At 40.0% G+C, this 14,906-nt stretch overlaps 1 protein-coding gene across 9 annotated transcripts in view; it reads left to right on the forward strand.

Annotated features, from left to right (window-relative positions):
- Positions 1-14,906, forward strand: part of GRIP1 (glutamate receptor interacting protein 1) — a 335,688-nt gene that overhangs the window by 245,186 nt on the left and 75,596 nt on the right. For all 9 annotated transcript variants that reach the window (XM_054183548.1, XM_054183689.1, XM_054183982.1 and 6 more), the window contains exons 3-7: positions 6,417-6,552; positions 7,501-7,646; positions 11,248-11,331; positions 12,183-12,258; positions 13,642-13,787. In XM_054183548.1, the coding sequence (XP_054039523.1) occupies positions 6,417-6,552; positions 7,501-7,646; positions 11,248-11,331; positions 12,183-12,258; positions 13,642-13,787 (588 nt within the window). The remainder of the gene's footprint in view (positions 1-6,416; positions 6,553-7,500; positions 7,647-11,247; positions 11,332-12,182; positions 12,259-13,641; positions 13,788-14,906) is intronic.

A 14,906-nucleotide genomic window follows, 5' to 3' on the forward strand; every position in this document is an offset into this window, starting at 1 on the left:
ATGTTGGCTCTTGAACATGTGCCATTGGTAGCATGGCTGTGCTGCTGCCAGAGAAGCACTGGGGACAGTTCGTTATAGCTCCATTGTAGGTTGCGGGATGGAAATGTTAAGTCTTTGGAAGGTAATAATGGCTTAACTCTGGTCACTGTAAAAAATGAAATGCAGTTCTCCAACAGCTGATTGTGGGGTTTTCCTCTATGACACTCACAAAGAGCCATTTTTTTTGTAGAAAGGGTCTCATTTGCCCAGTCCTGCTAATGGTTTCACACCTGAAATGTAATTAGTGAAGTTACTGTGGTGTGCATCAGCAACTGTGTCATATATCAGGTGTTTCTTCTAATACCCTTCTGCTAAGAAATTGATGAGGTTCTTGTCATTAAAAATGAAGAGGCACTTTTTTTCTGTTACTGGCTTTCAGTTGGTGGTTATTTGATTTCAGGTTTGGGATATTTATATTAATTTCTAATGTTTTAGTTATAAACAGAGTTTCAAATGTAAAGCTTATGCGTGATGCTAAATTGAAGGCTACCCCTGCTGTTTGCCTCAGTTTTGATTTAGAGAGAGTTGACTGCCAAGGTTATCCATTTCTGTGCCTTAGAATATGAAAAACGTACCAAAAACCAGGTAGTGGAAGAACTAAGCTCTTTTTAGGCGGGAAACCAATGAACCCAGATGTGAGCTGTGCTGCCGTGTCCTGTGGGCCTGGTGTTTTCAGTGAGTTATGTGATCATGTCCTATATATCATGGCCCGCATTTGATTATAAAATATCATTATTTGCTTTTCTATGTCGTGCCTAGGCCAGGCTACAGTCAGACTTTTTCCAGTTTATAAATGCTGGTGGAAGGTATTTGGTTTTTAGATATATTTCTGCAGTGGCAAAGTCGTCTTGTAGATGCTCTTACAGCTAAAAAAAAAAATTTAAAAAAAAATAAAAAAAGGATTGTCTAATGCCCTGTACACAGCCAAGATAGCTGTTGGTATAAGCTGAGTCTATTTTAAGGAGGTTTCTGACAGTGCCTAAGCCTTACCCATCTCCCTTGCTTTCACTGAAAATGGTACAACGTTTCACCTGTACAACATTTATCCAAGTTATCAGAGTCATGTTAACCCAGCCACCCACCCAAGGCAACCTGTATTGGCGTTGTTTTACATTTACAGTCCTGTAGGTAACTGCAGTGTGTTGTGCCTTGTAGATGTGCTCTGATGCACCTCCTACCAGTTTGTCTTCTGCTGTGGGTTGCTGGGTTCTGAACCAGGACTGGTTTGGGGGTTGTCCCTCCATCGGCTGGAGAAGATAGCACAGAGTAGGTTAAGGTCAGCTTCATGTTTTCAGATTCTCTTCACCGATATGGTTTTGTTTGCTTGTTTTTAATGAAAATTTGGGTGTTATAGGAGTTAGTGACAGCCAGTCAGGAAAAGGGCAAGAAGGAATGGAGTGTTCATCATCTCTTGACGTTCCTCTTGTCACACTCAGAGAAATACACCTACCCGCAAGGACTTGAAACATTGAGTAGATGTGATGTCCCCACTATAACAAACTGCTGTCTGTTTCTTAAGAATTGACTTTATCATTATGTGATTTCTTATTAAGCCGTGAGATGCCTACCGGGATGTAAAGCAAAATGTTTCCTCTGCAGAATTTCTGCTGACATACAGGGAAAATCCATACAGGGACAGGCATTGACTGTATTTTCAACAGACTTACCAATTACTTACTTATTGATTATGTATGCTTTTGGTAGGAAGCAATCAATAACAGCAAGTATTCTCTAACTTTTAGGTTAAGTTCCATTTGTGCCCTGTCCCAGCTGCACTGAACAAACTCATTCACTAGGTGGAGGATTCAAGCACTTGACATGTAGATTTTAGGCATTTTCTTCGATCTTAAAATGAAATTGTCACAGAAGGGATGGAAAAGACACTCTACCTGGAATGAAGGCAAATCTTTTTCAGTTTTACTTTAATATGTAAATTAAGATCTAAAACTGTAGGAATATAGAAAATAGATGATAAAACTTTTGATTAAGAGTTCTCTTAGCTTTCAAATGTTGTTCTGTGAAAAAAAAAAAAAAAAACTTCTGTAGTCTAGTATTTAATTTTCTTTTTGAAGAAGTGAATATATTCCAGGTTCAGAAATCTCATTTCTGTCAATTATTCAGTCAATTTATTTTCCATTCTTTTTATACATTAAAACATGTTATTTACATACATCAAAAGGTAGGAAATTACCAAAAGTCTGATCATGTATAAAATTCTAGAAGCTTTATCATGATACTATTTTCCTTGAAGATAAATTAACTTGACATGGCGTTCCTTGGATTTTACTTACCTGCAAGTTGTTCCATTTATTCATCTTCTTACAGTAAGATTTACTCAGTCTCGTATTCGAGCACCTTCTTTGAAGTTTTCTTGTGCTACGTTGATTACCCCGTAGGCTTCTAGGTTGCAGGGCAGATCATAATCTAGTTACACCAACTGACCCTGCTGCAAGTCAGGCACACACACTTGTGGTATTGCAGCAGCGAACCTAAGAGAAGCATCCAGCCCAGGAATTAAGAAAACAACAGCAGCATAATGTTTTCTTTAGAGTTCAGCTGCTATGTGTGGTCCACCTTAACAGGACTGGAGGTCTAAACGAAGCTCTTTGGAGAAGAACCTTTCTTTTCCATCTTATGTCTGCATGTGTGTGCAAATGTGTGTATGTGTACAAGTGTGCGTGTTTGCACTACCCTTTCCAAGCCCATCTCCAGTATTCAGCAGGATTCTTGAGCTTCCTACCAGACATAGGTGGATGCCCCAAAGCTGTAGGGCAATTGGTGCGGCATGGACAGGCACGTGCAGCAGAAAGCGATGGAAGTCCTGGGCCCGTCCTGAAACCCTCTCCAGGCTGAGGGAAGGCAGGACCCAGTGTGAGCTGTGTTTTACCAAGTGCTGCCTGAGTGGTTAATGGTAGGAAGGGAAGTTCTCAAGTGCATTTCTCCAACTGAAGTGTAAAATGGTATTGATTTGAGCTTTTTATAGACTTGGAACCATCTTTTCTCTACGCAGTTTCATTTTAGAATAATTCATTTGGTTCGTATCACAGAATGTACTGCAGGAGTGGTGTTCTGATATTTGATACTTCATAAACTGTTATGGAGTAGCAAGACATTTCTTAAGCTGATGTTCTATATTCAGTTTACCACTAAGGAAAAGACTTGTAAATTCAATTCCTGTTTTACTCATAAATTATAAGAAATCTGGAAATAACTTCATTGCCTTCCCTTCTGATGCTGGCTATGCTAATGTTATTAGCAATGTGGGGGTACCTGTAGGAAAGAACGGGCCCCTGAGACTTCTAACTAATTAGGAGTTCGCTGGTTGGCATAAGTAATGAATTATGAGTGAGGTGATACGTGAAGCAGTTTGATTTTTAACCCACAAAAAGCAACATAGCATTGTGTTAACTAGACAATAGAGACTGACCTTGCATTAGTTGGGGAATAGCATGTACAGGTGCGGTTGCTTGTTGGGTTGGAAATGAAGTCCCAGGGTTGTTCTGATATTAGGCATTTCAATAATACTCCGGTGGGATTAGTCTGTAATAATAATGTCAAAGCAAGGCAGATGAGTGAACATGTAATATATAATGTTATAAGAACAGTAATCATGTGCGACTTAAGAAAGCAAAGATGAAAAACAGAGAGACTGGGGTATCAAATGGACCTGGGTCAGTGCACTTCCAAGGGTAATAGTCTCTTCTAAGCAAATCCAGCTTAGGTAGTTTAATTTCTTCCTGCTATGGTTATGTACAACAAAAGCTATAAAATCTTTCAGAGGGGCAAACCTAATGAAACTGTTGTGTATTCCTAGATGACCTTATCTGTCAGTTAGCAATGAGCATTTCACACCACCTCTCCCTTGCAGTGTTGGTGCATCTTTCCCTTCTGCCTACCAAGGAATGGTGTTTAGATGTTCCTGTTCTGTTGGCAGAGGTACACAGAAACTTGTCAGAATAGATGGTGAGAAGGAACAAGCCTGGTCATTGCTTTCCATGGTAGTAGTTGCAGGGAACTGTGTAATCATTAGCTAGCTTAAAACACTGCATGGATGATCTGTTCCATGTGTCACTTCAGGCAGCAGAGTATTTCCCGGCATTGCATTGCAAACTCAGAACCTATGTAAAAGATCAAAACACATGGCAGTATTACGCTATGGCAAAAGATTAGGATGTGCAGTGCATTGTTGATGGCCTGTATATGCATTCTGGTAAAGTATTTGTTAACAAAAAATAAATATCTTAGATGCTCCTGAGAACCAGATTGTACTACTGAGAAGTACAAAGGAAGGATTTAGTTTGGGAGGTGGGGGAGAGAGGGGAATTTTCCTTTTGACTCTAGATCTCATGATCAAGTAAGCCCTAAATTAACAAGTGTGACACACTGCTGAAGGACCTGACTTTGCATCATGGGTGCAAATGTACAGTATTTTTGGTTGCAGTAAGTACCGTGACTAACTCTTGTAATCGTTATGAACACTTGCAGGTTTTTATAAAACTGAAAGCAGCACTTTGGTCCATAGCATCTCCTACAGCTATGCAACATGTCTACATGTTCAGATGCAGGTAATCACATCTGTTCTTTCTGAACTGTCAAAAAGGCCAGATGTGAGCAAACATGGTGGAAGCTCAATAGCTTCCAAATGATGCCAAATGATGGTTCGGTGTCAGCCAAGTTGGAGAATGCCCCAGGTAGCTATGCTACCGTCTGCTTCTGACAGCCAATGCTGCTGACTGAATACATGGCAGAATTTTGTCTTAGTAGAAGCTTTATAAGCACAGGAGAATTCTTGCCCAAGCACTTAAGTCATGCGGTATAATGGTTAAAATGTGAATAACTGAAGTGAGGTCATCATCAGCTAGAATGGAAAGAGCTTGTCAGACACCTTAAAAGGAGCAGGATAGCATAGGATGATGCGATGCTACGTCTGCAAAAGATTCAGCAGTTAAGCCTATTAGAAGTACTACCAAGGCTTACAGGATACTCCGCTAGGGCTGGAGGCTTTTTTGAATGCTTTCCTCTGCCCACCACCATTACCCCTGTATGGCTCAGGACTGGCAATTCTCGGTCAGGAGAGCCGTTCTTCGTCTTGAAGTGAAGATGTATTAGGTCATCTTCTCAGTCATGCGGGAAGGTATTGATAGAGCCTTGTTGCTGTTTGTATAGTGCTTATTGTAGACCTTATTGGCGAATATATGAATGTATACGGGGAACTTGCTTGGCTTTTTCGTAGCTTTTCATCTTTAAATCTCATGCTGCCACTGCAAGATTACTAGTGCAGTGCAGACATGCTGTTTGTTTACAGTGTGTATATGATGTTAGTATCTGACCAGTTCACCTAAAAGCTGCATGTTGATGCTGAAAAGGGCCAGAGAGATGGATGATCCTTCCAGGATTTCATAATTTTCTAGATGGATCTTTAGGACTTCATGCATTTTTCCAGAATACCTGGGCAGCTGGTGGTTTTAATGGGTCTCCTCTGACTAAAAACACTGGACATGAGATATGATTGCCTTGTGGCTTTCTAAACAGTTGCAGCTCTGCTGGAACAGTGCATATGTAGGTTGCCTTGTCCATCCATGTGCAGTAGAGATGTCTCTTTTCAAGAGCTCAAGGCTTTCTGATGCAGGTGACCTGCATTTGTTGAGGTCTGTGGGATTAGCTTGGTATTTTCCATGGATGCTAATGAGCAAACTGCAGAAGAGGGTGTCCCAGGCAGCACGTGCGGGAAATCTTATATAAACTTATGACTATGAAAGCCCTTCACGTACTTTATGCCTGTTCTGCAGAGATTTCAGAGAGTTACAGTAGAGATATACTTGTATAAGAATAAGGAATAAAACTGTTAAGATCTGATATATTTAATCTCCATCTGGATTCTTGTTATGTTCAATTGTTTTGATTAACACTGACATCCACTAGTGGCCTTAAAGTGAGTCTGAACCTAAAATTTTCTAGTACTGTTATATCATTGTGTATTTTACCCTTCTATTCAGTTAATCAGTTGAAGTACTTTATAAAACATAGAGGTCAGAGGGAGAAAGCAGAAAACGAGAAAAGATAGCTTTTTAAAAATGTGAAACAACTACCTTTGATTCTAAGTGTTGCCAGACTTTGTATTTATTGGCTCTGTATAGTATACTAGCACCTTGGTGTAGTTTTTAATAACCTTTTACAAAACATATGTCTCAGATTTATCTATATGCAGGGCCTTGCAGACAGAACTTGTGAATTGTAACTTAAAGAATCTCCAGATGTACACATTATTTCTTATTAACATACACAATGATTTTCTTGGGAGGTAGATGACATTTTAGAAAGGCAACATCTGTGTTATCACTTAAATTTTAATAATGCCAATAATTTTCTTTCAACAGAGGAATTCAAGGGCTCAACAATAGTTGAATTAATGAAAAAAGAAGGCACCACCCTAGGGCTTACAGTATCGGGTGGAATCGACAAGGATGGGAAACCAAGGGTATCTAACCTTCGTCAAGGAGGAATCGCTGCTAGGTAACCACATCTCAAGCCACAAAATGCATTATAAAATGTGATTGCTTCAGAAATATGTACCGCATCAGAAAGGTCACTAATAAATATGTGACTAGATGCATCTATAATGGCAGCCCATCAGACTGGAGAAGCTCAGGGAGAAACGGCAACAGCCGGTCCCCCTCTTCCCTCAAGGCTACTTTGACAAAAAATGGAAATACCAATGAGATTTTTGAAAGTTGTCATAAGGCTAATTAAGTTTCTTCTAAATTACATACATTTTCTTTTCTAATTTTTGCCCTTGAAAAAAAACTTGAGAGAAAAAGCTTAAAATACTGAGGGGGGGAGGGAAATAAATGGAAAAACTAACCACAGTACTACCATAATTTAATTTTTTTAAAAACTGTTCATCAGCTGGTCTTAAGATTAAAAGAGTCTAAAGTCATAGCTACCTTCCTTACTACTACAGTGGAAACAAAAAATGCTGTTATTCATGAGCGAAACAAGTCAAAAGATAAAGGTTAAGCTAAATCATTCCAAGTAACTGAGCAGAACATATGCTTTTGGGCTGTGGCCTGTCTCCTGTATCTGTGATGTTAGCTGTGAAGGCAACGATTGTCCAAAAAAACCTAGTTTTGGACGCTTCCCAAAAAAAAAGAGAAAGATGGGGGCATGAAGAAGACGATTTCCCAGATCCTATGCCCAAACCAATCAAATTATCTGACTCCTTTATTGTACAGCTGGTTTTGTACATCTGAAATTAATAATGCAACAATGTTCTTCTTTTAATTTTTAATAAGCTAGACTAGATTAAGATCTTAAAATGCCACTTTTTCTTTGAAAGATCAACTTGCTTTGAACTGGGTGAATGGAAAAAATATTTCTTGACATCACTCAATAGTAATTTAAAGGATTTCATTTGGTCCAGCAGATCTGTGTTTAACAAAAGGAATATGTACTTTTTCCTAGGAGTGACCAGCTGGATGTGGGGGACTACATCAAATCTGTGAATGGAATCAACCTGACCAAATTTCGCCACGATGAGATCATCAGCCTGCTTAAGAACGTTGGCGAGAGGGTTGTTTTAGAAGTGGAGTATGAACTGCCTCCAGTCTGTAAGTAGTAGCAGAGCAAACTGAAACCTATGCAGAATAGCAGACATGTTGTCAGCAGTGAGGTGGGCATGGTTGGTGATCTTCATTTTTGGTAGTGGTTGTTTTCTTATAATTTTTTCCTCTGGCTTATCACAGAGCATGGCAGCAGTACAAAAGAGCTGGCAGTACAGGGGGATGCTCTCAGAGATGCTCAGGTGTTTTGGAAGCATAAATCCCACTAAGGACAGAGCAGAGTTGTCAACCACCACTACTTTTTTTCTTGTTCAGTTGTTTACCGTTTTCAGTATTGGGAATTAGATTAGGTAGATTCCAGGGCAAGAGAATCCTTCTTGTTACAGGAAGATCTTCTGAGATGAGACCAGTGAATATCTGTGAGTTCTGCCTCTAGCTTTTCATTCCTTCTCTCCACTTGCAGCACCCTCTGGCTCTCCCAGATAAACAACATAATTTGGTACTCTTCCAGTCTTTTCTGACATCACTTTTAGGCAACATCTTGTTTCTAGAAAAGAAGACCCATTGGGGTAGGCCATGGGGATACGTAAACCTGCAAGAATTGTGTGACTGAAACACGGGCTTCTCGCTGAGCAGGATTGTCTTCAAAATACAAGTTTATGCTGACACCAAAGTCAGAGTGCTACTGAATGTTTTCCTTGCCTGTCCTTTGCTCTTTCTTTTTGTGCTTGTGTCTGTGACCGTTTGTCTGTAGGAGGAAATCAGTGGGAATTGAGGCTATCAGGTATGAAGTGAAAGCTAGAGAAATGGTGAGTTGGAAACCTGGGACCTAAAGCGACGGAGTGAGTGGCAGGTGTCTGTCTGGCACCAAGGGGGCTGCAGCAGTCACACTTTTGAAAGAGTGTGTGCTCCTTCATGCTGCTTCCTGGAGGAGAGAAAATGTGGATTCCTGGTGTTTGGCCAGAAAAACCTGCAGAGCCAACTAGGAAGCTCTTTTCTCCTTAAACAAGACTTTGCTTGCAATAGAAGCCAAAAAATCCATCACTCTCTTTGGTGCTCAGAAATGGATGAACTCCCCACTGCTTTCCAGCAGCTGGAGAGCTAGTCTAATTACATATTTGGTTGTTTTTATGACCTCCTGACAACCACCGTAATATATTTTGAATGTTCTCTGTTGATCAGTGTTCACTTGTGCTAAGGGAACTTCATGTTCAAAAACACAGTATTTAAGTGAATGAAGTCAGCTGAGTTCAGAATTATTTTGCTGGAGATGTAATTGTTTTTACAAGCGTTATTTGTTTTCATAGAATCATAGAATCATAGGGTTGGAAGGGGAGATCATCTAGTCCAACCCCCCTGCCAGAGCAGGGTCACCTAGAGCAGGTTCCACAGAAATGCGTCCAGGCGGGTTTTGGATGTCTCCAGAGACGGAGACTCCACCACCTCTCTGGGCAGCCTGTGCCAGTGCTCTGCCACCCTCAAAGTAAAGAAGTTCCTCCTCATGTTTAGGTGGAAGTTTTGCACTTATTCAAGTGGGCTTCCTTCCGTTTCACCGGCTTTTGTCATATGTGCCACTCCTGTCCACTGAAACAGGATTTTGACATACTAAATTACATTAGCAATCATAACTTTTTCTTTAGGTCCTTGGAATTTCTGACCTCTTCATACAATCATAGCTAATAAAGTTGGAGATATCTAGCAGTCTAGTTGTTCCCATTAACTTCTAGTGAGCAAGCGAGACACAATGCCATCATTATAGGCAGAAGTTTTCCAGTAGGTCACATGGTGAAGTCCTGGCACCTTCTTCCCTGCCCCATACATAATGAAATTCTACTGTTGTTCTCATGGTTACCCCCTCAGAGAGAGGACTGTCATGGTTTCAGAGTGGGGAAATGTCAGTACTTTAATAATGATGGATTAAATCTGGCTGAGCACCAGTAATCCCACTCTCCCTAGTGCTTCCTTCCCTGTTTGTCAGCGTTCACAGCCGGAGCGTTCAGCTGCTGTTTTCAACACGAGCCACCTCAATGTTTTAAACTGGAACAGGAGTCATGCCTGCCTCGCATCTGCCTTTTGTTGTTGCTAAAGGTTAAGGACTTCTTTCCCCTCCCAGGCTGAGGCTGGGGGGGAAGGAGAGCCGACCGAATCGTTGTGCCCAAGTGGAAGGACGCTGCGTGTCATTCCTCGCTGCTCAGCTGCCAGTTTTGCCTGTCCCCAGTGGAGGTTACAGGTCACACCAAGTGGATTGGGAAGCGTGGATTAAGTTCGAGCTGCATGCAGGGCCGCTTTCTGATGATAGGAATGAGGGCAAGAGTTGTCTTCTCCCTGTAATCCAGGTCGTTTTCAGTCAGTAAAACATTTCTAGCTGAAAGGGAAACAACTGCATGGACTTGAGTAACATGGTGCTGATCTTCAAGGTGTAGCAGGAATTACTGCAATGCAGAGCAATGCTTTGGAGGGCCATCTTTCACTGGTTTTCCTAGGGAAATGAGATTTACGTGCTTCCACTGGGTGGTTTTTCAGGTTCCCTGCAGGAACTTTTTTAATAGGGATTGAAAGACTCCAAAAAAAAAAAAAAAAAGCATATTGCAGTACGTTTCATGGAAATAGACACTTGAATGAGTCGCAGAGCAGGGGAATCTTCGGAGAGAGAGGGAGGCCTGCAGCACTGAGAGGGCACCACTTCTTCCTGGGGCCTTTCAAGGCTGCCTCCCCAGCTGTGCAGCCTGTGGTGCCTATCGCCCCCTCAGGTATCGGGACAGGGGAGCTCTGATTATTGCAGGCAGGAGCATTAAAAGATATAAGTTTTCATGAGTTCCGCTGCTCACAGAACGTCTAATTTACAGAGGGTTTGGCGTTTTTTTGAATCTTTATGGGTGTTGTGCTGTTCGCAGTGTCTTACTGGAAGCTGGGAAGCGTGCGTGCGTGTGATTTTGCCCCGTGTCCATTTCCCTTTAGAAAAGGGGGTTCTTGCACCCTGCCAAAGTTTTGCCTGTAAAAGCTAATAGTAAACTGCCCGCTGGTCTCTTAACAGTGGTGGTTTCAAATTCTGTGAAGTGGATTATCACACCCAAATGTGTTGGTCTGTGCATTAGGCTTCTCACCTCCTAACCCAGCTGCGCACCACTCCCCTGGTGCTTACAGAGAAAATACTGATTCGACTGCGAGTCAAAGAATTTTTTACTCACTTACCAATGATGAGGGAGCATGTTGCATTTTGAAAATGGAAAAAAAAATAACAAATCCCTGTGATACAAGATACTTTTTTCATCTTAATCTAGCAATCTGAGATTAGGGATGGACCCTAAAAATCTCAACTGTCTTGACTTTAAGCAGTACAAATAAAAGTTTTCATGGCTGAACAATGAACTCCGTAGGCAGCTTTAAGAATTTCATTTGTCATTTTTGTGTCTCACTGTGGATTTCTATCTGTTCTGGCTCTCTTCTGCAGCTATAAGAAAAGCAAAGTTATGCAACAATTTAAACAGTAAGACTCAAATTCCTCATCTTTTATATGCATCTATGGCTCTTTATCCAAACCACTGGCAATTTGCAAACTCTCTGGCCCAAAATTCTCTCAAAAGAGGATAATTTTGAAAAATAATAATAATTAAGTTTTGGAATCTTTTTCTTTTTTTTTTTCTTTTAGCCGTACAAGGATCAGGTCTCATCTTTAGAACTGTGGAAGTTACTTTACATAAAGAGGGGAACACTTTTGGATTTGTAATAAGAGGTGAGTTAGTAAATTTGAACTGTCTGTATTTTCTAAATCAGCAAAAAAAGTGATAAGTTCTTTATGGAACTAGGAAGTCATTTCAAGATTTATGACTTGAAGTTTGTAAAAATCTCTATGATTTATGTATTACTTTTTCCATACATTCATGTACTTGCTTTTATACTCTAATTTTTGTTTATGTAAGAACAACAATTAATCAACTATGCCAAGAACATGACAGACTTCTTTTGACATAAGACCAGATTCTGCTGCCACTGAAACCAGCAGGAAAATTGTAGTTCTTAAGAAAGATGCACATATAGTATTTGTATAAATTAGGTACGAAATCTGATTAATCATGCTGATAGTCTGAATTGTACAACAAAAGTATTATCACTGACTTAGGGAACAGGAGAAAACATGCAGCTGTTAAGTAACATACCCCAATGAAGAGTTATTAGTTTCTTCATGGAAAACTTTTTTTTTTTATTTAATATATAAATTCCTTAGTGGCTACTCATTATTCTGAGGATACATGAAGTACGGATGGTTTTTTCTCTGTGCAGCAAACACTGCAGAACAGTAAGTTTTCACACTGAGATCAGATTTGCATCGTAGAGGTTCTAAGAAAAGAACATACATTTATTAAGAATCACTCTGTAGAAATATTTTATAAAGAATCGTCTATACCATACAGTAGGTCGATTTTATTTAAGATAAAATTCAGTTGAGTATTAATGGCTTGGCCATTTTTTGATCTTTTGGTCTGTAGGTCTGCATGGTGCAAGATTTAGGCTTGCCTTTTGGAAATGAGCATTCAGAAAAAGCATAAAATGAAGGTGGGCTTTCTCTCACTTTTCCCTTTCTAGGTGGAGCACACGATGACAGAAATAAATCTCGTCCTGTTGTAATAACATGTGTTAGACCTGGAGGGCCTGCTGACAGGTACAATTCATCTTTCTCTGGAGTGCATGTGAAAGAGAAATGGGGAAAGGTGAATTATTTGGGACAGAAGTTAGGATTTGGAGTGAGGTAGATCTATTCAAACCTGTTCCTTTGAAATTCATGGTTTATGCCATTAATTGTAATAATAATAATAATAGTAATAGGCAAGCACAGAGGCTCAGCATGTCCTGGTGTGTGTGAACTTTAATTTAGTGTGTTGCATGTTTCAAGACTTTACCATTAAACACTTTCAAAAATCAACCTAAAATAATCAGAACAAATGCCTGCAATAGGTCAGAGGACATTTTTTGCAGCCTTAAGACAACTCGTGTAGCTCTTACTATGCTTTTTGTACTCTAACACCAGAATCTTTTTCTCTTGCACTTCAGAAAAATCCTGTCACGTATTTGGGGGGTGTTGTATTATTCATTTAAGATGTTTGTACATATCTGCATGTGAGGTCACACATAACTTCACCTGGACAGCTTCTTAGTGCAGATTTATGTTTTGGCCCAATGAACATATTTGTCTGTAATACCATCTTCTATCTATATAAAGAAAGAATATTCACTCTATTTATATGTATGAATTATATTTGCAAACATGGCATTTGTGGCCTTAAACCATTAAAGAAACTTCAAGGGCAATTTCTTTAACACAGGCTGATTTTCTGTAGGCTATGTTGACATTTTTGACCTTGGAAACATTAATTGAGAAGCAAACGTTTCAAGAGAGCGTTTGTCTTTTGTGCCTCCCTTTCTTCCCACCCTCATGCCCCTTGCTTCCTTGTTTTTCTCCCCAGTTCTTGAGCTGACAATGTTAGTACTTCGTTTTCTATTATAATTCTGAATACATTATGTGATACGCCTGGGAGACGGTGTACATTTATAGCCAAATTATTTTTAGGTAGGAAGAAAAAAAAAATGGAATTATCCAAGTAAGGGATGTTTTTGAGGAAAATCAGTAAATGGACATTCATATTTTGCAATCGGTTTCTGCACCCATGTGTTTGCACCTCATGTTTATTTTTAAGAAAATATCAGGGGAAGGAGGTGTTTTTGTATGTATGAAAGAGGAGCTGTGTGGACAAGGAAGAGAGAAAGCATATGTTGAAGCAGAAGCTATACTTAGTTGCAATTTAACATGACTTGATTATTTAGCTATGTGTTAAGCTGTTTTCCAGTCGCTGACTTTCCAATTAAAGCAATTTCCTTTCCACTGCGCCCTCTGAACGTTCTCACTGTCAAAGTAAATGTTAAGTGTTAAGGCAAGAGGGATGGATGTCAGAGAGGGTGCAAGAGAATCGCTCTGCATAAAAATGGTATTATCCTCAAATCAATTTATCTTCTGTTAATGAAGATCGTTCCTTTAATCTCCCTTCAGAGAGGGCACAATCAAACCCGGGGACAGGCTGCTGAGTGTTGATGGGATCCGACTGCTCGGAACGACCCATGCTGAAGCCATGAGTATTCTCAAGCAATGCGGACAGGAGGCGACTCTGCTGGTTGAATATGATGTCTCAGTGATGGGTAGGTTGAGAAGTGGGGCTTTAGTTTTTGGGACCACGTTTTGCTGCCTGTTCTTGATGAGTTATTTCAGAAGTGATCATGACCTGTTACGCTCCTAGTAGCACTGCTATTCCCTTCCGCACTGTATCATTAATCTTGGGTTCATAAGGAGGTGAGCGGTATTTTACTGTAATTTAGCATTCTGACATTTCACGGTTTGTAGAGTGAAACCATAGTGTGGATTCTAGCAAAGTAACTTTTCCAGTGACTAGTCTATAATAAAGGTTAATGAGGTGTAAGCATTTCTATGTCACATGAAAGAGGGGTTTACTTGCTCTAATAGGAGTTCTTTTGCCTTTTGCCAGTGCTGCTAGATGGCCAAGATATTATTAAAAAGTCACAAAACTGCTACATAGAAAGAACAGGGAAGAGAAAATTTGTTCAGAAATGCAGAGGTGGCAAATCATGGCTTGAAAAATGAGCCTACACTTCGTCCAAACTTTGATTGAACTCACTGAAGATATGGGAGGTTTTTTGGAAAGCCTAGGAGAGCAGATGATTTTTCATAAAAGATTTGGGTTTGAGTTATTTCCATTTGTTTTGGAAATTGTCGTATCCCCTCCATTTGTGCAAGATACAGAAAATTCACAGCAGCAAGAAATAGAAACACTCACCAGTCAGGCTAAAATATTTCTTCTCTGTTTGGGGATCTTTCTCTTCTTTTCTTCCTCAGTTTCACAGTCAGATTTCTAGCCTAGCAGTAAAGCAGCCTCAGAGGAATTTGTGAAATAGCACTGTCAAACTTCAAAGCCTTGGAAAGATTAATACTTAGAAGAAGAATAATGTCAGATATTTGTTTATCCTGGAACAGCCCTCTTTGTTCTTCTGCAAGACACAGTTTTATTTATTTTTTTAATTATAATATATATCTCTCTGTTTACTTAACTATCAAGACTGGAGCGCCAGGTTTGCATGGTGTCTGGCAGGCCTGCTGGACAGTCGTGCAGGGTTCACGTCCAGAAAGGTGGAGACAGCTCAGCGTCTGGTCAGGAACCTTCCACATGGAAAATGGAAGTGCAGGTGAACTTGTAACCTGAAGAGAACTAGAATTTAGGTGTTTACATTTATTTTTTTCATTTA

The sequence above is a fragment of the Rissa tridactyla genome, chromosome 1 (assembly GCF_028500815.1).
Source record: "Rissa tridactyla isolate bRisTri1 chromosome 1, bRisTri1.patW.cur.20221130, whole genome shotgun sequence".
Taxonomy (NCBI): Eukaryota; Metazoa; Chordata; class Aves; order Charadriiformes; family Laridae; genus Rissa; species Rissa tridactyla.